Source organism: Stigmatopora argus, chromosome 16, assembly GCF_051989625.1.
Source record: "Stigmatopora argus isolate UIUO_Sarg chromosome 16, RoL_Sarg_1.0, whole genome shotgun sequence".
Classification (NCBI taxonomy): Eukaryota; Metazoa; Chordata; class Actinopteri; order Syngnathiformes; family Syngnathidae; genus Stigmatopora; species Stigmatopora argus.
In genome coordinates, this window is record NC_135402.1 from 4,806,271 (window position 1) to 4,831,671 (window position 25,401).

The 25,401-nt window shown below is 41.3% G+C and overlaps 2 protein-coding genes across 7 annotated transcripts in view; one reads left to right on the plus strand and one right to left on the minus strand.

Moving 5' to 3' along the window:
* Window positions 1-55: 55 nt before the first annotated feature.
* slc2a11l (solute carrier family 2 member 11, like) lies at window positions 56-4,938 on the minus strand. Its single transcript, XM_077623517.1, has 13 exons — window positions 4,915-4,938; window positions 4,748-4,846; window positions 4,525-4,685; window positions 4,321-4,445; window positions 4,057-4,186; window positions 3,434-3,582; window positions 3,149-3,336; window positions 2,369-2,479; window positions 1,997-2,098; window positions 1,808-1,922; window positions 1,333-1,460; window positions 1,075-1,269; window positions 56-247 (listed from the first exon to the last, which is right to left on the minus strand). Exons 1-13 carry the CDS (start codon window positions 4,936-4,938, stop codon window positions 56-58), a joined length of 1,719 nt encoding a protein of 572 aa, XP_077479643.1.
* Window positions 1,804-25,401, plus strand: part of kcnn2 (potassium calcium-activated channel subfamily N member 2) — a 33,696-nt gene continuing 10,098 nt past the window's right edge. For 3 of the 6 annotated variants that reach the window (XM_077622475.1, XM_077622480.1, XM_077622477.1), the window contains exons 1-6: window positions 8,260-9,050; window positions 9,774-9,869; window positions 20,898-21,316; window positions 21,896-22,037; window positions 23,707-23,817; window positions 23,904-24,031. In XM_077622475.1, coding sequence (XP_077478601.1) covers window positions 8,262-9,050; window positions 9,774-9,869; window positions 20,898-21,316; window positions 21,896-22,037; window positions 23,707-23,817; window positions 23,904-24,031 — 1,685 coding nt within the window. In that variant the 5' untranslated portion in view covers window positions 8,260-8,261. Of the gene's footprint in view, window positions 1,927-8,259; window positions 9,051-9,773; window positions 9,870-20,897; window positions 21,317-21,895; window positions 22,038-23,706; window positions 23,818-23,903; window positions 24,036-25,401 lie in introns of those variants that run through there. The other 3 variants (XM_077622479.1, XM_077622476.1, XM_077622478.1) reach the window with 3 other exon arrangements.

A 25,401-nucleotide genomic window follows, 5' to 3' on the forward strand; every position in this document is an offset into this window, starting at 1 on the left:
TTGATGAGGGACGCAGCTTCTCTAGGGGTTGCTCTCAACGCGCTTTTTAAATTAGTCAAATGACGTAAATGGATTTGCGCAGCAACTCCTCCCTTTTGCGCTTATTATTGGTGCAAATGGCCCCTCCGGCCATTCGCCGCCACGCATTAGTGGCCTGAGAGGCATGCGGCCTTGCAGATTGCATGTAGATTATGTTATCAGAGGTGCACATGCACTGGCTTGGTGGGGGTAGCACCCCTGATTGGCTCTTTTAAACAAAAAGTTTTGTTTTTATGGGAGTCATGCTCAGCAAAGTCAAAAATAGATAGTTTCACTGACCACTTCATTAGTGTGAAGCTCAATTCAGTTGTTTCTGATCACAATAGGTTATTGCTGTTAGTGAAGCGTTCATTTGGCCTTGCATGTTTATTGTTACTTTGTTTACTGAGAGCTGTTTGTGATGTTGTCAAATATTTGCCATATTTCACATGTTACCTTTAAGCGCCACCATGCACACTAGGGTCATTTGTCTTATTTACTTTCCCTTTGGAAATGATTGTTAGTTATTTTTAATCTGTTTAACATTTGCATATGCTGTGCTATTGCCACAACTATCAAATGTTCACATGAATTTAAGATCATTAATCCTTTTTTTCAGCAAAAATGAAGTTTTTCCCACATGCAACAGAACGTATTACGTTTTTTGACTAATTGGTTAAGGCTGATTACCATCAACTACAAAACCTTTATAAATTGTTCACAATGGTATGCAAAAAAATCCAAACTGGAATGAAAAGATATTAACAGAATATAAAAAAAAAAGTAAAATAAAATAACAAAAGTTGCCTTTTAATAAAATTGTGCTCACAGTGGAAATAATGTCTTTAAAAATGCATACGGAGCAGTAAATTATATTCCATGCATTCGCCAATTGCACAAAAATCTAATCATGGTACAAAAACTACAAAAATAAAAATCTTGCAAGAACAAAAACAGTCAAACTCCTTTGATTCCAATAACATACATATTCATCTTTCAGAAATTACTTTTTTCAGTTGGAATTCACCTATGACCCTATAATTTGGTCCCACGTACGTGGGACGCATTAGTGTGCTGCTCTTCCATATTTTCCCCATTGGACCTTCTCCATTTCCCGTGCATGACCTCAAAGTCAACGGCAATCTCCAGAGGCGTTTTATTCCTCATCTCCGGCACGTTGAAGTACACAAACAGCCCACAACCAAAGGACAACAACAAGAATATCAGGAAGCAAAAGGACCCAAGATTCTCCTGCAAATGCAAACGCATCCTAAGTTCCTTTCCTACTACATACGAAGACGCGAAAAAGCTCACCACCAGGACGGGAAAGATCATCCCCACTATAAACAGCCCGAGCCAGTTGATGATGCAGCAAACGGTCGTCGCACTCGCCTTGAATTCCTGAGTGAAGAGTAGACTCGGAAGAGGCGCTATGACTCCAGCTGAGGGCCGAGAATAGATGGACACAATTCATTCCAGCCTGCTTAGTGATTTTCGGCTGCTGTAAATCAAACCGTTAGGCAAAACCGTCCACTTAGTAAGCCTACTTCCCTTTAGAAACTAATGACACTAATAGAGCATCATGTAATATTTGTAAACATTGCAGGGTTTGGTTTATTTTCACTTTCCACTAAAAACATGGGGATCGGATCAGTATCATGTCAACAATCCTGTTGGAACTCAAAAAATCAGCATGAATAGTTAAATTAGCTAGACTTAGCACAATCACCACCCTATCTTTGGCCAAGTCAAATAATTGATGGCTTTTTTTCCACTTTCTTAAGTTCACCTGCCCGATTTATTCGAATGGAAGCCCGAAAAAACTTAACTGGCCCAGCAGAGAAAGTGAAGAGAAGGGCGAAAATGAGGACCATGCTGCAATACGACATCCAGGAGACGAAACGCTAGGTAAGAAACAAATTATAAATTAATACGTACTTTGAACATTTTCAAAGAGCCGTTATTTGGCACGGCTCACCTGCACATAGAGTGTGATGGTGAGTAGGGTGAGGATAACAACCATGGCCGCATATCCCGTGAGGAGAAGCACTTTCTTTCCCACATTCTGAATGATCATGAACTGTAAAGTTAAGTACACAACAAAGTGCATTAATTTTAGTACAATAAGGATTACAGGGGGGGGAAACTACCATAAGGTGGGGCTATAATCACAGTGAGGATTTCATACTCTTGCTGTCTAACTCATTGACTGCTATTGGTGTCCAATCCTTTTGGTTAAACTTGTTTCTGATACACAGGGGTAGGTTCTTTTTACTTGTGATCAATGTAAATGGTAGAAAACGACACTGCATTAATATAGGATGAACAGTTATGATGGGATGGCACTTACACAAAGTAGAGAGGATAACATTTCACATGCGCCCATTCCCAAAGAGGCATAATGGATCTTGTCTTCATCAATGCCTGCTGTCCGAAATACGTCATAAGAATAGAAGTAGACCTGGAGTGAGGAGTAATTGCATGTTTATTTTCGTGCAAATAGTTTGATGCAGGGAGTCATGAAATCATTAACCATATTGCCGCTTTAGTATTGACACGAGCTTGTCTTTTAATCATTACTTGAAATTGCTTAACATTTAAATGATCCGTGCCATACAAATGTTTGTTTGGTGTAATGAATGATTGCAATGGCGTGTAAAATGAGGCAAGTGCAGTGAGGGGAATTTGAAATAAAAATAAGGTGGCTTTGGGAAAAAAAGAGTATTTAGAGGAAAACAAAAAGTATTGGCAATTACCGAATTACTGAAACACTGCTAATACGTAAAGAGTAACACATATAAAACAAAAGGTCATTTAAGGCCAAAACAAAAAATGAATTTTTCAAACAATAGCAGTCTAGAAAAAAATAAACTTACACTAAAAAAAACAATCAGCAAATAAAAATGAACTCATTTATCTCTGAAAATGTACACACGTTTTAGGACATCAATTTAAAATGGTGAAAAAAATCATGCATTTTCACGGCTAAAGGTCATTAACATGGTTGCTCTACACTTAAAAGGTTATTTTATGGACAACAAACAAGGAGACACAGCAGTTTGATTTGACAAAAGTAACTTTGTGATATATAAAAAAGACAATCATCCTAACAATCTACATCACTACTCACTGCGTTGATGCCAGAAAGTTGTAGGGATGAGTAGGTAACGCAGACAGTCGCCAGCTGCCAACGAATGCTTTTTTCCCGGAAAAGCTCCATCACGGATCGACTTCTGATGTTCTGGAGGGCCGCTTTCTCCTTCACTATCTCCTCCACTTCTGCGCCGTGGTCCTTGTTGCCCCAAAACCTCGTCAATGCTAAGCAGCCATGACGTAAGCAAGATGTGACTTTGGTGGAAGGACTCTTTTTGAGCACGTGCCTGCAAAGCAAATGATTTTGATGGTGCGCTCGAACCTCTCTGGCAGCCCTCTTGGTCTCCTCGGTTCAGCAGCAAGAATTTAGGAGACTCCGGAAGAAAGGGGAGAGTCACCAGCTGAAGCAGCGCGGCGAAAGCGTTGAAGCCGAGCAGCCAAGGCCATCTGGCCTCGGTGCCCAGGAACTCGCTGTCATAAATGAAATGGTGGAAATTTGAGGTACCTTTGTCATCATTTTCCGACTAGACGTCGCACCTATTCGGTCAGCTGTGTGCAAAATGGTTCAATCGAATCTGCCGTTGAGTATCAAAGAGGAAGAAAACAAGATATGATCGAGAACAATTTGGAAGAATTTGGTGGAACTTTTGAAGTGCCAATCAAATAAACATTAGGGATGTCCCTATCACATATTTTTGCAAGTGAGTCAGGGTCGCCAGATTTGGAGAATCTGCCCAGGACATTATTAAGTAGAGGGGAAAAGTATGTATTTTGTTCACCCAATCTTGACAACAATTAAGCTGCCGCAAAATTATAATCATCTAAAAAGGTGATTTCAACGAAGCAGAAAAAAACACACAAATTCCTTATTTCAGTTGTGCAGCACCAAAATAAAGAAGGTTTATATATATATATATATATATACACCCTTGCAGCTTCTCTAACCTGAGCCCCAAAAGCTGGCCGATGAACCTTCCAAAGGCAATAGAAGTGGCAATGGTCACTCCCACCATCCCTTGCAGCATTTTTGGAGTGCATTCAGTAATGTACAAGGTGTGAGCCGATAGTCCAACCCCTGCATGTACACACATAGTATAAAATTGTTGTTGAATGTGTGAAATCAGAGGATTTATTGTTGTTCATCATGTTTTGGTTTTCTCATTTCAATTTCAACACGTTTGCGTCCTCCTCCTTAATCCTTAATCCTACCCGCATTAATGCCATCCAGAAATCGCCCAACCATGAGCATCTCAAAGGACGAGGCTTTTCGACTCAAGATTAGCAGCACGGCTCCCGTTATAGCCACGAGATTGTTTAACAAAAGACAATTCCTCCTGGGCGGGGTAGAAAAACAGACATCTGCATGAACACCAAATCTTATCTTAAAAGACATGTCTTACTTTGCGCACTTACCTGCCAATTTTGGAGAGGCACGGAACCACCAGGATTGAGCCCAGCAAACCGCCGATGGCAAAAACGGAGACAATGAAGGACCAGATGAGCGAGAGTTGCCACTGCTCAAGGTAGACGTCGTATCTCTGCATGCACGTTTGGTTCACAAACTCCTTGATGTACTGCAGGAAGATTTGACTCTTTGATTCTCCTTGACGACTTCTATCCAAACTCTTGGACTTACAGCAGAAGGGGACGTCACCCCAGAGATCCCAAGTCCATACTGAAACGTCCCGCCGATGCCCGTCAGGAAAATAGCGAGGATAACAAAAGGAAATTCCTTCTGAAAAGAAGAAGGAGGAAAGTCGTTTCCTTTTATTGCAGCATGAATTGTGCATAATTAGTACTTACCAGGAGTATTAAATCCTGGAGCATCGCAAAAGTCGATTGGGTCTGCTCATGAGAGCCAACAGGATGAATCACTTACCTTCAACACGCCGCCCTGAAATGGTTAACCTGTGGGCCGGCCACCTTGGGCGGAATATTATAAAAAGCTGTGGAACCACCTTCCTCAAATCAAATATGATCCCAGATGAACTTGTTGGATGTGCTTTGCACACACACGCAAACAAAACCCTTCTGGTTTACAATGTGTGCTTGCCACCCATGGAAATTGAACAATGCCTTAAGAAAGTCAGTCTACAGAGATAAACAATCAGGATAATAATCATCTATGTGCTGTTATGTTGAAGTGAGTTGGGGATGATTGGGATTCTTAATATCAACCACCCACATCCGAAATGACCTGCTGTCTGAAATGCCCCCCACGCGCCCGTAAATGCAGCCGAAGCCATCCCAAAGCTCTGGGCTGTGCCGAGCATGCACTTTGAAGGCAGATAAAAGTCAACTCTGCTGCATTGTAAAGTCAAAGCCACGTTTCAGGTGTTCTCTAAATAAAATGTGATGGTATCAACATGTATTTACTGCTTAAGAGTGTGGATGTGTAATGTAAGATGCTGTTTTACACTCTCCCCGGCGCAGTATATTTCCAGTCAGTGGCCGAGAAGCACCTCGGGCTTTGGAGAAAATGAGAGCAATCTGTCCCTTCCCTTCTCGGGCCTCTGGGTCTGAGGTAATGGTTAAGCCCATAAAGAGTTTTCATTCTTAGGGATGAGTGCCACTGAGCTTGAAATTGGGAGTGGGTAAACCTTAAGCTGTAGGTTAAATTATGTTGGGGATAATACACGTTACGTTATCTTCAGTTCCGTATTTTATGTAGTATGAAGCTCACCTTCAACGAATGGCCTCTTAATTTTTTTTTCATGTACTATAAAGTGCATCAGATTATAAAATACTGTAGTAGTAGTAGTAGTGGTTGTAGTAGTAGTGGTGGTAGTGGTGGTAGTAGTAGTATATTGTGCTATACGTCCACTAGATGGAGCTGTAGGAGTAGTGGTGGTGGTGGTAGTAGTAGTAATAGTAGTAGTAGGGTATTGTGTTATACGTCGACTAGATGGAGCTGTATGTAGTAATAGTAGTAGTAGTAGTAAAAGTAGTAGTGGTGGTGGTGGAGGTGGTGGTGGTGGTAGTAGTAGTAGTAGTAGTAGTAATAGTAGTAGTAGTAATAGTAGTAGTGTTAGTATTATTATTAGTAGTAGCAGTATTATTATGATTATTATGATGATTATTATTAGTAGTAGTATTAGTAGTAGTAGTAGTAGCAGTAGCATTAGCATTAGAATTAGTATTATTAGAAGTAGTAGTAGCAGTATTATTATTAGTAGTAGTAGTAGTAGCAGTAGTAGTAGTAGTAGTAGTAGTAGCAGTAGTAGCAGTATTAGTATTATTAGTATTATATTAGTATTATTAGTAGTAGTAGTAGTAGCAGTATTAATATTATTAGTAGTAGTAGTAGTAGTAGCAGTAGTAGTAGTAATAGTGGTGGTAGTAGTAGTGGTGGTGATGGTGGTAGTAATAGTAGTCATAGTAGTCGTAGTAGTCGTCGTCGTTGTCATCGTTGTTGTAGTAGTACTTTTCCACAGATTTTCAATCGGGGTGATTGGCTGGCAACCAATTCAGGGTGACCCCCACCTATTTCCCATAGTTGGCTGGGCTCCAGCACCCCGGGGAGCCTTGTGAGGGTAACGGAACTGAAAATGAATGTTTACAATCGGTAAAGGTTACAAAAAATAATTACCGTGACAACATTTATGTTCACTTAAGGAATGAGTGCAGTATTGGGGCACAACTTGATCATCTCATTTCCCTGCGCCCTTCTTGAAAATTAGAATTCACCAAACATCAGCACAGTGTCCATAAATCAGTTGGACAGTGGATATAAAGCTGCAAGTCCAAGTCCCGTGTGGTGCCATCATAGCCTTGAGCGGAACATTTAAAGCAGATTGAACGTAAATCTCCAACCAGAACTCAACGCAATCGGCTATTATGTCACTGGCAAGGTGACTAAAACCCACTTGGACTTCAGGTATCAGAATGTAGAAGACCGGGAGACAAAATGGATGGCCTTTGGATGTTGCTGTTGTGCTGAACACATCTCTCCTTCAGTATTAATCTTTTACTATTGCTCGATAATAGATTAGGCAGCAACTTTCCTGTCAGTGATCCTAAGAAGAAAAACTCAAGAGGCTCACTATTTAAAAATGTTTGTCATACATCAACATTGCTTGTGGCCTGGGGAGGTCTTTTTGAACATCACCACTAGATGGCCTTTGTAGCTTGACCTAAAAGAAAGGTTTCCCTCATCCAATCAATGATTGATTGCTACCCACCAATAATTGAACATTTAGGCTATTTCTGTTGAAATTGCATCTTTTTCCTATGCTTGCTTTTTGTTTCCAGAAAGTTTATTATTCCAAAATTCTATCATGCATGTTGAGGTAAATCAGGCGGCTCGGTGGGTGAGTGGTTAGCGCTCGGCCTCACAGTCGATTATTTTGTGTTACACCCCACCCTAGGAAGATTTTAATTGACTATGGATTATATTTTCTTCTCTAATTATTTGTTGTATTTTGGTTGGTGATATTAGTTACATTTTGGCTTATATAGCTTGTTTGGAGTGTAATCTCTTGTTAGTGGTATTTTAATTTGTGAAAACAGACACAGTAAATGCACCATAGACACAGTGAACCCATGAAAAATATATATTTTTATTTTGATCTTTCAGGTCAAGAGAATGACAGGACACGATTTATTTGTGTCCATTTCCAGTAATAATCAAAAATGTCTCACTAAAAAAGTGCTTTAGAACAGAACACTCAAGCATTCATAAGTCTGACTTGAAGACAGTGTTCTGTCTCATAATGACTAATACTTTAATCCAAAACAACCCCAGGAAGATCTGAAGAAATCTTCAAAAATTATATAGGGATTCTTTGAATTTATAGTTCAAGAAAAATGTCAAGTGGCACAATTCTGCACACCCTGCCTCATTGAGTCCATTGATGGGGGTATTTTCAATGGGCCGGTGGGGGTGCTCACAATAGGACTCCTACTGTGCGTGCTTATTAATGTGTGACGGTGTATGTATATATAAAGGCATCACCGCCAGTTCAAGCCATGGTTGCATGACAAGAAACGCTCCATGATGTCGAATTAGTTGTTTTATTCCTGGTTTGAAGCTGCTACAGGAGCCGGCATGGCTCCGTCCTGGTCCGGGTAGCGCATAACAACACTTTGCTGGGGGGGGGGGACTGCTGCTGCTGCTGCTTTAAAAAAGAAAAAAAAGGGGGAGCCGTGACATGGGAAGTCGGTTGCAGCTGCGGAACCATTTGTATCAGGAGCAGCAGTTGGATCCGAGTCAGTACCAGCGGCACCCCTGCGGACAGCAGCCGCGCTCCACCTGCGCCTGCAGCGACTCGTGCACCTGCCGTTGCCGGGAAAGAGGCGTCCTCCGCGGCGGGACGTCGCCGTCATGCACCGCGCTAACTTTGAGGACACGTTCGGATACGTCTTCCAGACACGGTGTCCGCGACCCGACTCCCTCTAGTCATGCTACTTCCTCCAGGCTTCCCCCTCCTCCAAAGCCACCTCCTTCTCCTCCTCATCCTCATCCTCATCCTCAGCAGCAGCAGCAGCAGCAGCATCATCCGCAGCATCCCGCGGGCAGCCACGCGAACGCCCCCCGCTATGAGACAGCCATGAGCAGCTGCAGATACAACGGCGGAGTCATGCGGCCGCTCAGCCACTTGAGCTCGTCCCGCAGGAACGTGCACGAGTTCGATTCCGAGTCGCAGCCCCTGCAGCCCCTCTCGGCCGCGGACGCGTCGGACGCCTCGGCCCCCTCCAAGACGGAGAACCGCTCCGCCACGCTCATGCCGTACGGATCCGGGGACGGAGGCGGAGGCTGTGGCCACGGCGGGGGGAAATCGGGCAAGAAGAAGAACCAGAACATTGGGGAGAAGCTCGGCCACAGGAGGGCCTTGTTTGAGAAGAGGAAGCGGCTCAGCGACTACGCTTTAATCTTTGGGATGTTTGGGATCGTTGTTATGGTTATAGAGACGGAACTCTCCTGGGGAGCTTATGGAAAGGTGAGTCGGATTAAATGTACGCAACTTTTTGAGGCGTTCAAAAAGTACACGGACACAAGCGTCAGTGTGTTCTGTCCCGCTGTTGTGAACGCCTCAAATGCAAAGCGGAGTTGACCCAAAAGCAGGAAGCAGAGACTGAAAAGGGTATGCAGATGCAAAAATGTAAGGTTTAATACAACAACAAAAAAACAGAAAACACCTTACAAACTTAAGATTGGGAAAAAATTTACAAACTTAATAGGGGAAGATGCACACTGACAAAAGGCAAGCATAACCAAGACAGAAAAATACGGGGGTTTAACAACACAGACAGGGTTTGATGACAATAACAAACACCGGGGTCACACAAGGGAAGGAGAGCGAGAAAAGACACAGCAGGTGAAACACGTTCGTAATCACGGACAGCACACACAAGGGAAAAACACATGACAACCAAAACATGACACCCGCAAGGTACATTCATCCCTGAACGCCTGCATATTGGAACCGGTAACTGTTCATTCACTTTGCAAATTTGGATCCAATCATTATTATTTTTTAACATAATGGTTCCCAAGCAATATCTTGAATGGCCATTACTGTACTTGTTTTCCCTCTGAGAAAGCTAACCAAAGGCTGCAACTAATCAGCTACTATTGTGATTTATCCACCTGTGTAACATAACAGTGTGATATTTTATGCCACAATGTTGTCGTTGGTTTTAGTGTTGTCGCTCTCTTCCAGGAGTCGCTGTATTCATTAGCTCTAAAATGCCTGATAAGCCTTTCTACAATCATTCTCCTGGGACTGATTATCATCTACCATGCACGAGAGATCCAGGTAATGAAACACACCTTGTATCTGGGTCGTTTTTATCCACTGTTTCAGATGTTAATGTGACTTAAGGGGATAGACATTTAAATAGGGATCATATAATTGACCCCTAAAAAAAAGAATATTCAAACAGGCAGTGGTTAGCACGTCTGCTTCACTGTTCTGAGAACGAAGGTTCAATCCCTTCAAATCCCTGTGTGAAGTTTTCATGTTTCCCCGGGCTTGTGTGGGTTTCTTCTGGGTACTCCCACGTCCCAAAAACATGCAGGGAACACTCAAAATTGGCCGTAGGTATTATGAGTTTAAGATAGTATTGTTCTTGGAGTCCTTGGCCCCTGTGATTGGCTGGTAACTAATTTAGGAGATCGTGACAGCAGTTGGAAAAACACGTTAAGTAAGATTCAAGAAGTTCTGGTGTTCAGTGTATGAATAAGGACAGTCAGCCACAAATAACCTCCGCCCCCCACCTTGACGTACCCCCCACACTTGGACAGTTTAATGACCTTGCTCAGAAATAGTGCTGCAACAGTTCATCTCAAGCCACAGCACTTGCATCTTTGTTGACCAGCCACAAAATCAATATCGACACATGCATCCGGAGTGCGCGTTGCTTTCACATATGCAAGACTTCTCCATTTTAATCAACAAAAGAACTCGGACGTAGACACTTTTCCTCTCAACCGTTGGAAGCTTGTTTGCCCAAAAATTTGATGCTCACTTCACATTATTGTAATTTTTCCACTATTTACCGCTATGAGCCTTGTGCCGGTGAACTTTAGGTCTTTAATATGGTTATCAAAAGTATCAAAAAGCATGAATGTATTGATCCTGAAATGTTGTATTCCAATACGATTTTTGATTGCAAAAGTATCGATACTCAATCATATATTTCTTTTTGCACTAGTCAACAGAAATTTGTTGTAATGGGGTAAACTAATTGGTGAAAGAGTTAATTTTCTTGCGTGTTGTGTAGAAATAAATAGTATTTTCTTGTCATATCTGGTGGGTGTGGAAATAGTCAAGTGCGTCTTCCTGTCCAAAAATGACAATATTTGTCAATGTTTGGCAACAGAGTTCTATTTTCATCATTTAGTCCCTGGGGATTATCTTTCATTGGAATGGGCCAATCAGATGACTCGTAAAGCTTTCTTTTATGAGAAATGATAGCAATGCACGCATTTAAATATTGATCCAAAGTGGTTCCTTTTCTTCCCTTAGTTGTTTATGAATTACCTTACATTCCTGGAGCCTTTGCGTTAATTACTCTGTTTATAAATGAGGTATTTCTAAACTTTTCTTTGTGTGCGTCATCTAAGGATTTTTTGGGTGATTGATAGCTTGCCACTGTGCATTCTTTATTATAGCAGGTTTCCATTAGTAGCAAAAATACAGGTTGGCTTGAGTTGTTGATGGAGACACAGTGCACATTTATTGGCTCCAGTTCCCATAACCACTTCCACAACAAGTAGACTGTGTTACATACATAGTTATATTATAGATATGATATAGTATCTTGTGCTAAAAAAAGATTATTTAATGAATGTTGAAGTTATGCATGTGCTTCATTTAAGAAAATCCATTTTAACGGTGAGCTGATGGATTCACGGCAGCTTAAAAATGTCAGAAGCATGCAAAATTAATCGAGGTAAACAGTCCCAATCCTGGATAGTCACTTTATCCTCTAAGATTTAATGGGCTTTTTGACTTGCAAAGTTAAGGTAAATTTGTTTTGCATAATCCGACCCATGTCAATTGTAAGAAAAATGAGATAAAAACTGTTAATAAGGTTATAAAAATACTAAATGACCTTCATCATGACTACTAAGCACATCTTCAATCAAAAATGGATATATTTTTACACATTTACCTTAAAAAATGGGAACACTGTAAATTATAAAAAGAAAAATATTTTGTTGGCGAAATGTAAAAACAAATTAAATTTAATCATTTAAAATGCATTAGTGTTACAAATGTATTTTTGCTTAGCAATGAATGTTTTGGGGGAGATTTTTTTTCCATTTTGAGCCAATTTTCCTATCTTTACTTCAATATAGTCTTTCACATAGTAAGTTGGCGCTATGAAATGTTTCCCTCAGCCCTCTCATCCACTTAAAAGCGATTCACCTGTCAGCCTCAGTAAATATTACTCTCGTTCCACTCGTTTATCTAGTTCCTAATAACGTGAAATGTTTTTGCTGGGCCAAAAAGGTCACGTCAGACAGCGATGGATGCTGCCTACCTGCTGTCATGGGAATTAGTTGGGGAAATATCTCCCGAGCTCAGGTAGCCTTAAAAGGCATGCATATTAAGGCAAAAAAAAGAGACAAGGGTGCCCTAGATTGGTCTCAACTTCTCCAATGGCTTTCATGTCAAATCCTTCTTTCCCCAATGCTGATGTTCCGCCTATTTTTAGTCCTCCTTGAAGTGTTAGCTGATGATCAAGTTGCCTTGATGCCGCTTGTTGACACGTGGCGAGCCGCCAGAGGAATTTTTAGACTTTTTACTTTCGCTGCGATTGCTGCGTTGGCAGGCGGCGACTTAGCGTACAAATGGAGACGGCGTTGCGTCTCCCCCGACTTTGATTTGTCATTGTCCCCGCGTGAACGTCATCCTGCTTTCAGATGGTCAGCGGGTTCACCTTCCTAGCCGCGGGGGAGGAAACTGGCAGGGGAGTTATTCATTTTCTTGTCAAAAGGGCTTCTATTTTTGCCATTTGTCTTCAGATTAATAATATTGTCATTCTTTGTCAGGATAGTTCTGCTGACTTTCCCAAATGTGGACTAACGCGAAACTCCTCGGGGGCCGTTTCGTCTCTAAGTGCATTTAAAATTTGCATTGTAGGCGAGTGAAGACAAAATTCACCTTCTAAAACTAACGCTAAAGTGACGCGTTATGGAATTTAGCACGGTGGAGAAAGATTAAATCGTTTGCAAATGTCCAGTCCTATTTAACTGGAGACCATTCGGATGCTGCCATCCCTCCAGTCATAATAGGATTGGACATTTGTCATCGTCGATGGCAGTGAAATGCGATCATACAATGCTAGCCTTCTGAGTTGAAATGGATTTGGTGTTTAGAACTGTCAATCATTTTTTCACACTAGTTAAGTGCTTTAAAAAAAATGTAAATTTGCATTAGGCTGTGAGGACCTAAAAATAGGCCCCCTCGAAAACAAGAGTTTTTGAAATTAAATTTAATCACGCACTGACTCAGGGAAAAAATTCCAAATCAAAAAAATCTTTAAAACAAGTTACTTTTTCTAGGAACAAGGAAAAAAGTAGTAAAAAATCGTATTTGTACATTTTTAAAACATTTATAATAATTCTCTTAAAAAGGGACTTTTCATTGAGGACTACAACTTTTTTAATTTCAGAGATTAAATTTCACCGGCCATACAAAATGACACGGCGGGCCGAAACAGGCCCCCGAACCACAGGTTAGACACAGAATAAATGCCAAACTATAACAACCCCAAAAGCCCTTTGTTGCATCAACAATTTTTTAACCCACTCACTGCCATCGCACACAATAAACGTCCAATTGATCAAAAGCGATAGGCCGTAAATTGAGTTTAAAAGAAGGGGTATACCCGAATAAAAGCGCGGTTTTGGCATGAACACGAGCCGGTTTTGACGTGTTCATTTTTAGGAGTCGCTGTATGCTGACCTCAATGCTTTCTCCGAATGCGCAAGCTTTTGGAGCAGACAAACTTCTCTGCCTCCCGACCAGAACCCAAAGATTATTTATTGATGGCGTCCTCTAAAACGTGCTCTGTGTGGCAATGCGAACATGTGGGCCATTCCAGTTCACTAAGTATGTATGTGCATCTTGGCTGCCACGATAAAGGGAAGGGAGATTTATTCAGGTGCTTACTTTGCTTGATTAAAAATACTTTATTTGCATGCGTGAAACCTGATTTCAAAACACGGAGGGAAGGAAATGAAGGGGAGCGTGCGTCAGCTGCAGATTTACACTGCAAAGTGGCCCCTTAGTGGCTGGCGTTGATATCATAAATAAAGCATTGCATTAATGTCTAATTGGGCCAAACCTCTCAACTTTGTTCGCTAATGAAATTGAGTGATTTCATTCTACATGGCAAGATTTATGTTTCCCACTCGACATTTCACAGATTAAATATTGAGCTGGGCTTCATTAGTTAGTATATTGAGCGTGGTCAAGTTGCTAACTAGCACAGCTAGCAGAACAGGTGAACTGTCTGTAAGGGTTTGTGTGAAATAGTAGAGCAGGGGTGTTAGACTCGGGTTGGTTCGCGGGCCGCTTTAACGTCAACTTGATTTCACGTGGGCCGGACCATTTTAGATAGAATATTTAGGGTTTTTTTTTAATAAATGGATTAAAAGAACTGGATTAAAAGCCCTGAATATTCAGTTTTTTAATAGATCTAAAACAATGTTTATTTTAGCTTTTTTAAAATATATTTTTAGATTTTACAAAATGATTTTTGAACTAAAAACACAGAAAAATTTGATTAAAAAATTACAATTATTGATTTAAAAGGGGGAAAATCAGGACATTTAATATAAATCTATACTCTTCATTTTAATTTGATCCTAAAACATAAAGTCGGCACTCATGATTTACTTTCCCGGGCCACACAAAATGATGCGGCGGGCCAGATTTGGCCCCCGGGCCGCCACTTTGACACATGTGGACTAGAGTAACTAAATTCCGATTTTTTTCCCCACCTTTATCCGGCCCGGTGGTAAAGTGGTTAGCGTGTTTGCATCACAGTTCTGAGATCGAGGGTTCAATCCCGGCTTTAGACCTCCCTTTATGGAGTTTTTGTGGGTTTTCTTCGGGTACTCTGGATCCCTCCCACATCTCAAAAACATAAACAAGTATGAGCATGGGTGTGATGGGTTGTCTGTTTCATGCATTTGGCTGGCCACCAATTCTGGGTGTCCCCTACCTGGTGCCCGTAGTTTGCTGGGATAGGCTCCAGCACCACCCGCGCACGACCCATGTGAGGATAAGCAGTACGGAAAACGAATGAATGTTGTCAATGAGTTATGAAGGTAAAGTTTGGCACAAAATGAAAGAATGAATAGATTTTGTTGGCCCAAAAGAGCAGCTCAGATTGTCTTTTTCTAACATAAATCTCACAAAGACAAATTCGTCCATCCAGCAATTTCCATAAGATTAAATGTAGGCTGCCTCCTTAAATATAAATCAAGTAGTTGTGTGGCTTTTGCCCGATTCTTTCTGTGTCACTCAGCAGTCTTTTTTGGATTTGTGTTGTGTAGTTCATAGGATTACCCCGTCCGCGTCTCGGGTGAGTGGACGCGCTCATTACATACGCGTGTCCAATCCTTTCTCGGCTTAACTTGGAGGTGAAGGTGATTGGATCCAATTGTGTGTCACAAAGAGCCTCAGCGAGTGTCTGTGTGAAGCTAATTGGGTAAAACCACGTGGTTGACACAGAGAAAATATCGTTTTTAAAAAAAATCTCATTAAATATTAATGTACAAGTAGTTTTTAAATCATCAAAACTCTGGTGTTTCTATTTTTTTTATTAGTCAAGTATTTTTAATCTTGTTATTGACTTGCTTTCACCACTAATGTTTTTGCTAATATTATTTTATTTCCCTCTTTTTGGTTTCCCCTTAATATTGATTTTTTTTTAATTCTAATATTTCAGTAGTGTTTATAATCCTAAAATTCATGCTGAATTTTCACACATTTTTTCTTTTAAATATGTATTGATTGACCCTTCTAATCAGCAGTGTAAATGAGACTTTATGCTAAATGTGCTTCATTCAATGGTTTGTCAATGCAATTCATCAGTTCTGCGCTCATTCTGGCTTGAAAACAATTATTTTTCCTTCTCCTGCTCAAGTTAATGAGTTTTGCACCAACGAGAAATAAGTGAATTATTTTGTTGACGTATGCAGTTTTTCATGAAAAAAAAACATGAATAAGTGATTTCTCAACGCTTCCTTGCGCCACTTCAAGTGTTTCCACGAGCTTCCATTAGACTTTAATCGAAAATGGTTACCGAGTCACGCACTGCTGTGTATTGTGTTCTTAGTATAAAAATAGATGACCTACCTGTTGCCATGTGTTCGACAAACATGGTGGCCTTGCACTTCTAGAACTGTACGGGGTGTTCCGACCTATCCAAGTGGACTCCTTAGCCGCCATTGACATCACTAGACGTCTGATCCATTTTGACTTTTCCCGGAAGACAGACAAGGAATTAAAAACTAAAATGACGCACCCTGCCGCCAATTTGTTTATCGTGAGTGTACGTCCAAACAATTTGCAGTGGGAGGGTCGGCGGCAAATGAATGGACATCTGCTGCAAGCCATTCTAATTCAAATGGATTGGACCCCTAGCACTGTCAATGGCAGACAAGGAGTTAGGCAGGTTCACCCCAGGTCATGATAGCAATTATTTCACTTTACAGTGAGTAGGCAGTAAATGCATTATTTATTCAAATTTATATAGATATATTTTTTTCGTATTTTTAATCTCTATAGTTTCAGAATCAGATGAAACCACAAATTGGTGAGCCAAAAAATGGTAACAGTGTAACACTATTAATCCTCTGAGGGTGGCATGAAAATTGCAGTATCAGGAAAAATTGGACTTCTGAATGACAAATAATCAAAGATGCGGTTCGATGAGGTCATTGAGGTCTTGCAAAATCTGCAACACCTGCTTTGAGAGGGTTAACCACTTTGTAAAACTTCTAAAATGTTCAATATTCCTAGCGAGAGAAGGTGGATGGAGGGGAAACTACATTAGCTTGCAAGCTCAGAAATTGGCCTCATTTTTTTGGTGTGTCTTTGATTCCATGCGTTATTGCCTTGTATACACCTGTGTGTCATAACCGTTGTTCTTGCGTTGCCGTTGAATACTTGATGCTCTGTGCTCAAGGGCCCCGGAGGATTGGATTTCAGGTCAGCCATTAGCTTAATTGCTTTCAGCCACCATGTAGGCTCTCCTTCTGAAACCGGGGTCTAAATGTTTAATTACATTGTTTTGAGGTAACAAGCTTTGTAAATGCTTCACACAGGGACGGGCATGTTGTTTAAAATGTAAAATAAAACGCAGCTTGAGACGCGTAGAAAACAACGCATTTAGTCCGTGTCAAGTGAGTGAGTAAAAGGCGGGATGCGGGAGGCAGGTCGGTCGGCGTTTGGGTGTCTACGTGTGTCTACATTACAGCGGGAAGGTTAGGGTTACACACTTCCCTGACAGATGTCTGCTTGTCAAAAGAGCTCGGTGTCACTCCGCTGATATGAACAACGGCCACTGAAAATTTAATTGGCGCGTCATCGTGTGTTTAGGGGAAACGGATTGCGGCTTTTAAATAATTATAGATGAGTCGGGAAGCCTTTTGTGGGGACGCTCCGCCGTTTTTTGGGGGGGGTTGAATCATGTAAAGCGATGTATGAGTCAAATCAGGTGATGACTTGGTTTGGGCGGATTTTTCATGTTCCCCAATTTTCCTTTGTCCTTGGCTTGGAAATGATGAAAGCAAGCGTCCAATTTCACTCTCAGACCATTCAGCGATTACATTTGATGTTTTACTGCGAAATTTACAATCTAGGTCACTGATCCCATTAGGCCTCCAGAACTGTTTTCACCTCCATAATGAGAAATCTCAAATTAAACTAAATGGAAAGTTGCTGGCTCGGTTCCGACTTGAGCTTGCAGCGAGCGTTCCATATGATGGATATTACTGGAGTTGCATAGTCGACATTACTGTTATGACCTCTTTTCAACACATTTGATGTTTGATTATAATGTAAGCCATGCTGCGTAACTCAAAAGCAGTTCTAGTTTGTTTGTGCGGGGCTAACTTGGCTGGCCCAAGGCCTGGAATTGGAAATGAGCAAAAAAGCTTGGTACAGCGCCTGAGTTTCATGACCTGTCTTTGAACTATGCTTAATTGCAATGTCCCTGTCAAATAAATGCAGGAAGTACAATAGAAGCTTGAGGCGTAACTCCGGGATGCTGCTTGATTTGCTCGGATTTAAATAGAAAACAAATGTGCATGATTTAAAAAGGGGATTTTTTTTTAGTCTGTTGCAATTTTCATGAAGCATTTCATAAATGGGATTCATCGTTTTTTTTGTGTGTACCATCATTTTTAAGATACTTTTGACAGGGGAATTATCGTAAACTACCTGTAATAGAGTCACTTGTATGCAAGTCTCAATGTCAAATTTCTACCTTATGCAACAAAAGTGTAAAGTCTCTCACCTCTCCTGCAATTGTCGCCGCATGACAAGTATTTTAATCCTCACTGACGCATCGCACGTTGAATTGCAGAATGCTACGTTCCAGTTCCATCTTGAGAGTAACAAGATGCACTCTTGAGATCGGTATAAAATGCCAGTACTTCTAATGTGACAGCCCAAATGCCTCAAATAAAAATAGGTTACCACTTAGGAGATTTGTAGGGATGCAAAGAAAAACCTTAGAACACGTGTGTGTGTGTCAAAGTGGCGGCCCGGGGGCCAAATCTGGCCCGCTGCATCATTTTGTGTGGCCCGGGAAAGTAAATCATGAGTGCTGACTTTCTGTTTTAGGATCAAATTAAAATGAAGAGTATAGATGTTTATTAAATTTCCTGATTTTCCCCCTTTTAAATCAATAATTGTAATTTTTTAATCCATTTTTTCTGTGTTTTTAGTTCAAAAATCATTTCGTAAAATCTAAAAATATATTTTTAAAAAAGCTAAAATAAACATTGTTTTAGATCTATAAAAAACTGAATATTCAGGGATTTTAATCTAGTTCTTTTAATCCATTTTTAATTTTAAAAAAAAATCTAAATATTATATCTAAAATGGTCCGGCCCACATGAAATCAAGTTGACGTTATAGCGGCCCGCGAACCAACCCGAGTCTGACACCCTTGCCTTAGATTCTAAGGCAATGTAAACATTACATTCTAAGGCTTAGAATGTAATGTTTACATTGCCAGACCACACTGGATTCAACCCGTGTTTGTTTGTTCCCCATGGGTTCCGACTCTGGTGGCAAAGAAATCGCGCCGTATGTTTGCTGATGGATACATTTTGTGTAATATCTGCTGACAGCTGATTCTGACAGCAAGAACATCCAAGCAGAGGAGTGCTTATTGGCATCTCTAAAGGGCTGGGGAAATCTATTTGACAAATGTAGTTGTAGCCAGCGCCGTTTCATGGACTTATCTCCAGTACGACGAGGTTTAGATAGTGTATAAAATGCGATAAAAGCGCACCGTGATCGCACCGCCGCCATTAGTTCGGGGTGAATGCGCCGGGTCTTCGTCGATAGCTGTAAATTGCACTGAAAATGATGAAGAGTGGATAGGAGGGGCCATGGTGGGTGTTTGTGGGAGTGATGAAGGGTGTTAAATTACAGGCACATTCAGGTCCCCGCAGGGATGACTTCACCGGTGGTCATTGGCACCCTCCATTCGGAGGAGAGCGCTTAATGTGGCGGTAGCAGATGTTTGCGTCGGTGCAACTCGATGAAAATGCTGACGGCACGCTCCTAATGTTGCACCTTTCTCTGCTCTTGTTTTATTCAAAGCGTTCGAGTAGTGAGAGAATTCGCAGAAGGGGGAGAAAAGCCAAAAGGTGCTGGCATTGGAATGCACGTGCCTGCTTTTCTTGCATTTGGTGCCAAGGCCACTTAGTCAAATGGCTTGCATTATTTTTATAGGAATGCCAAAAACAAAGAGCTGTTCGAGATTTGATGGATGTTTTTGTTTTTGTTTATTAAACCTTCATGCACAAATTATTCTTTCTCATCCAATTCATTGGCTGCGATTGACCACATCGGATGTCCAATCTATTTTGAGTAGATGTCTTATTTAGCTTATTTTTTAGCTGTCACCGAGCACTATTCTGCAAAGTTTGTCTATTTTCGATATCCTTATACCGCCGGATTATATTTTTTCTTTTAGGTTTTAACACATTCACTACAATTAACAGTTAAGTAGCGTGACCGGATGATTCGCCGAAAGACGTTTCGCTGACGGACGTTTCGCCGGCGGACGTTTGGCCGACGGACAGGTCGCCGAATGGACGTTTCGCCGAACGTTCATTTGGCCGAACGGCCAAATGAACGTTCGGCGAAACGTCCATTCGGCGACCTGTCCGTCGGCCAAACGTCCGTCGGCCAAACGTCTTTCGGCGAATCATCCGAGTACCTTAAGTAGTCATATTTCACTGCCAATCCCAAAGTGAATTGAGCTATCATTGGCACTCAATCATGAGCTTTCACAACCAGTCTTCCCGGTTCAAATAAATTGGACGTCTATCACCATCATGTTTGAGAAAGACCTAAAATCAGTTTTGATTCGACACCCTGATCTTTGTTAAAAAGAGCTGTCAGTTTTTTATTTACAACATTTTTCAAGCTCTTCTATCGAGTTTAAACACACATGATGCAAGAATGACTATAAGTACAATATCGAACATATAATATAAATATACCGCTTTCTGTAAACAGTTCATTTGCACCCCAATTTTTTTTTTAATTCCTATACCTTTCTTCTCCTGCTTTTCCCAATCGAACGAACGTTGGCTTGTCGTTTTATTGGTTTGCAGATCGTCAAAATGAAATGCTGCGCGCTGTTTTATTGATCCTCAAATAGGCACGGAATTCCTTGGCGAAGGGCTTTTGGATTCCCATTCGTTGTAAAACATTAGTGTTCTTTTTCATTAATTTATACGCCCTTGTCGATACAAGATCAATATGTAATTTATTCGGCTAAGTTAGACTTGTGGGATCTGGAGGAAATTTCTCATTTAGATCTTGTCTACAAAGGGTATCGGGTTTTAGGCAGGTACGCCTTTCCGAGGGTCCGCCGAGAACAGATTCAAAATCAATCGTCTCCATCACAACGTGTCTTGGGCCAAAACTGAAATAAGCGTCTTTGAGTAATGTGTGGTGAGAAATGTACTTTAATGACCTCGGGCCATTAGTGGCATATTGTTTAGAGACTTTAATGATTTCCCGTTGGCCGTCGTGTCAAAATGATGAAAAGCTTGGCCGCTTTGCCAACAGTTATTCATGGTGGACAACGCGGCCGACGACTGGAGGATAGCCATGACGTACGAGCGCATCTTCTTCATCTGCCTGGAGATCCTGGTGTGCGCCATCCACCCCATCCCGGGAAACTACACCTTCACCTGGAACGCCCGTCTGGCCTTCACCTACGTGCCATCCCAGACGGACGCCGACGTGGACATCATCTTGTCCATCCCCATGTTCTTGCGGCTGTACCTCATCGCCCGCGTCATGCTGCTGCACAGCAAGCTCTTCACGGACGCTTCGTCTCGCAGCATCGGGGCGCTCAACAAGATCAATTTCAACACGCGCTTCGTCATGAAGACCCTCATGACCATCTGTCCCGGGACGGTGCTACTGGTCTTCACCATCTCGCTGTGGATCATCGCGGCGTGGACCGTGAGAGCTTGCGAGAGGTGCCCGGATCTGTTTTTTTTATGTTTTTATTTTATTTTTTTCTTCCTCCTCTCCTCACGCTACGCTGCGCCTCTCCACATTAAACATGGATAAGGCATAAAAATACATCACCTCCATGTATCTAGGAGCTCAATTAACGGTATTTCAGGCTGTTCAATCGAAAAGGTCAAATGCAATGTGTTCTGGGTAGTTATTTCTTCATAAAAACTCTAATTCGGGTGTGTTCAAACTGAGGCCCCAGGTTTTAAATGATGAAAATATCATTGAACATGGCCTACACGAGATTCTTTAATTCTGCCGATGGTGTATTTCACTACAAGTAAATTTGTTAAAATCACTAGAGGAACGTTAAAGTTCAGTATTTTGTTTTAATTAAACAAACGTGCTGTAAAAATAGAATCCATTTGCGATCATTCTAGCATTTGCCAGTGTGAATTTCCAAACTTTATTGCTGTCTCTGGGCATTTATTAACTTAATGCGTGAGGAAAAAAGCTTGGACGCCTCTGTTGTAATTCATATTATTTTGGCTGCAATGCTCGCAACGCCCTTGCAAAAGTAATAGTACTGTTTATTACAGGTACCACGACGACCAAGAGACAAACAGCAATTTTCTTGGGGCCATGTGGCTGATCTCCATCACCTTCCTCACAATTGGATATGGAGATATGGTCCCAAATACATACTGCGGGAAAGGAGTCTGCCTCCTCACTGGCATTATGGTGAGTACATCATATCCTTACTTTGAGATAATCAAACTTGAAGAAAACATGGAATTGCTTTTCACTCCTTTCTGTGGGAAATGTTGTCCATTTATCCTGAACTGTGAGGTCAGAGCGAGGGCCTGTTCCGCAGCCTCTGTTCTTGTTCACTCCAAAGCTGTTTGGTGATTTAAGTTCTTTCACAGTAAGCTCGACCAAGCATGCTTTTATGGATCTTGCTTTAGGCAGTGGAGAGCCGAAATGTCACAGCCCCAAAACTTCTCCCTTTCTTCCCAGGCTGACATTGCTGAATATGCTCAAAAAAACAAACCTTTTTCGATTTAACCGCTTCTTTAGTCATTTCAATGGGTTTGATAGTATGCTGGACCTTTGTATTTAACATTTCAAACATTTTCTACTTCAACTTTATTTCTGTCAATGACCTATTATTACTTGCTATTGCTACTTGATCTTCATATGTACTACTACCACACACTACTCCACCTTTAAAAACTGTACTTACTACAGTCACTACAGTGGATTTTGTAAACTACTATGACTGCATCTAGTAAATGCATTACTACATCAACTAAAAGTATGGCTACATCACTTACTACTATTAAAACTATTGCATTTATTTCTTTAACCACTACACCTACTACTACAACTATACCTATATTACAACCCCATGTATATGATATAAAAATAAAAACTATGGACTACTAGATGTACTATTGCAGTAAATGCACACCAAAATGTATTACCACCCCTATTAAAATATTTAGTACACAGACTCAATTATTGCTCTACCACTACATCAATTGACTCACGCAATTGCAGTTAGTACTGCACATACTGCATGTACATACAGTACATATACTTATGTACAACTAATACTAAATTCATTACAACTAGTGCTGTATATGCCACATAGGCTCCATTTTGTTCCAGAAAATTACGATTCTCAATTGTTGTTTCCACGTGGGGAGGGGGTACCTTAGAAACCAATAGGATGGTGTAGAGCACATGTGTCAAAGTGGCGGCCCGGGGGGCAAATCTGGCCCGCCGCATCATTTTGTATGGCCCGGGAAAGTAAATCATGAGTGCCGACTGTCTGTTTTAGGATCAAATTAAAATGAAGAGTATAGATATATATTAAATTTCCTGAATCGCCCCCTTTTAAATCAATAATTGTAATTTTTTAATCCATTTTTTCTGTGTTTTTAGTTCAAAAAATATTTTGTAAAATCTAAAAATATATATAAAAAAAGCTCAAATAAACACTGTTTTAGATCTATAAAAACCTGAATATTCAGGGATTTTAATCCAGTTCTTTTAATCCATTTATAAAAAAATATATCGAAATATTATATCTAAAATGGTCCGGCCCACGTTTAATCAAGTTGACGTTAAAGCGGCCCGCAAACCAACCCGACTCTGATACCCCTGGTAGAGGGAAGATAGGTCAGATTAAGGTGTGTGGGAGCAGCCAGAGTACACATTGAAACCATAAAACAATCCTGTGGGATACTTGGTAGTTATTTACGTTTGCAGTCATTTCGTTCTTTTAATCCGTCTACTTTGAATTTAAATGAGTTTGTCGCCAGCAGGCGTCCAGTCTATTTGAAGCTGGATGGCTAGCAGCGAATGAACAACATCATGACATGACACTTTACTGCTTATTTCTCAGGGTGCAGGGTGCACTGCCCTGGTGGTGGCTGTGGTAGCGAAGAAGTTGGAGTTAACCAAAGCTGAAAAGCACGTTCACAATTTCATGATGGACACCCAGCTCACCAAAAGAGTGAGTCATCCCTCCCGCTTGCAAACGGAGCTCCAGAGTTGGTTGGGATTATCACTCAAGCGTGGGTTTTTCCCTCACCCTCCCAGGTGAAAAATACAGCTGCGAATGTTCTCAGGGAGACGTGGCTCATCTACAAGAACACCAAACTGGTGCGCAAGATGGACCATGCAAGAGTCAGGAAGCACCAGAGGAAATTCCTCCAAGCCATTCATCAGTAGGTGCTTCCCACGCACTCCGCCGCCACTTTTCCATCCAACCGCACCCGAATCCTGAATTGTTTGACACCTGTAGCAAAGCAAATGAGCTCTCACATGTACGTGAATTTGTCCCCCACCTTGACTGGCTTTCATTTTCACAGCTAAGGAGCTGATCTGGTTTCGCGGGGTCTCTACACTGCTAGTGCTAGACTATGCAAAACGGATGAATATATGTAAATCACTCTTCGCGCCACGTTAGATAAAGTGAGTCTTGTAATCCATTTATATGATAAGCAGTGTTGGGGAAGTCAGCATAAAATCCACGAAAAGGCTTTTTCTTCAACGGGATATGTAAAAACATTGTCGCCGTGTGGATGTGAGTGGGTTGCCGCGGATGTGGAAAAACAATCCCGAGTCATTTTTCCCCAAAGTATCGATTTGTGGAGGGCTGTCATTCTTAATGCGTGGAGTTCAGTGCCAGGCTGAACTGGACGTTTACTTTTTATGCTTTTTTCAATGGGCTCGTTCACACTCTTACCTCGGCCCGAGCCTCCGAGGACAGCCCAAGTGCGCTGCGACTCCACTAAAGTATCGATCGTAGCCTCACCTTGCGTGTGTTTTTCTCCACTGACACAAAGGATTCTTTCGGTGGCAATCAGCGCAGTGCTTTGTTAGAGTTAAGGTGACTGAGTGTGCTCTTATTTAGTTGTGAACCACGACATCTGCTGCTCTTTGTGTGTTTGGTTGTTCTCTACACAGTGGTCCCCCGGGTTACAGCGGCCCTACCTAGGTTTTTTCACCTTACAAAAGTTCAAGAGTTTTTTTCATCCCCATTGTTACGGCTTTTTTTCTAAGAATTTCTCTCACGCGGCCAAAACGTTCCAAAATTCAAAAATGGCGGTCGGTATGTGTCACGAAGATACTGGTCTGCTAGTGATTGGTGTACCTTATTTTCACGACTATAAGGCGCACTTAAAAGTCTTAAATTTTCTCCAAAATAGACAGGGCGCCTTATAATCCATTGCGCCTTATATATGGAAAAATGTGTCATTCATTGAGGGTGCGCCTTATAATGCGGTGCGCCTTATAGTTGTGAAAATACGGTAACTTAAATACTGGTCTGCTATTGGTTGGTGTCACTGCATCATTAATTTGCTGGTCTGTCTCTAAAATGGCTTTTTATGTGTGAATCTCACGTTCTTAATTCAAACTTTAATTTCATAACTATAACTACAATTTCCATTGTCCGTCATACAACGATTTCGCCTCACGATCGCAATTCCGTAACGGATTCATGTCGTAACTCGGGGGTCCAATGTAGTTTTGATGTCTCTAAATGGGCTTTTGTCTGTGACCTCCATTTGACACGTTATGCTTTTTAGACCGG

Excerpts from the sequence above, each read along its gene's own strand:
- slc2a11l (XM_077623517.1), bottom strand. The coding sequence starts at position 4,938 with ATGCTCCAGGATTTAATACTCCTG. Across the intron at positions 4,686-4,747 it reads GGGTGACGTCCCCTTCTGCT|TACATCAAGGAGTTTGTGAA; the intron begins GTAAGTCCAAGA and ends ATCTTCCTGCAG. Across the intron at positions 3,583-4,056 it reads GGCCAGCTTTTGGGGCTCAG|CGAGTTCCTGGGCACCGAGG; the intron begins GTTAGAGAAGCT and ends CATTTATGACAG.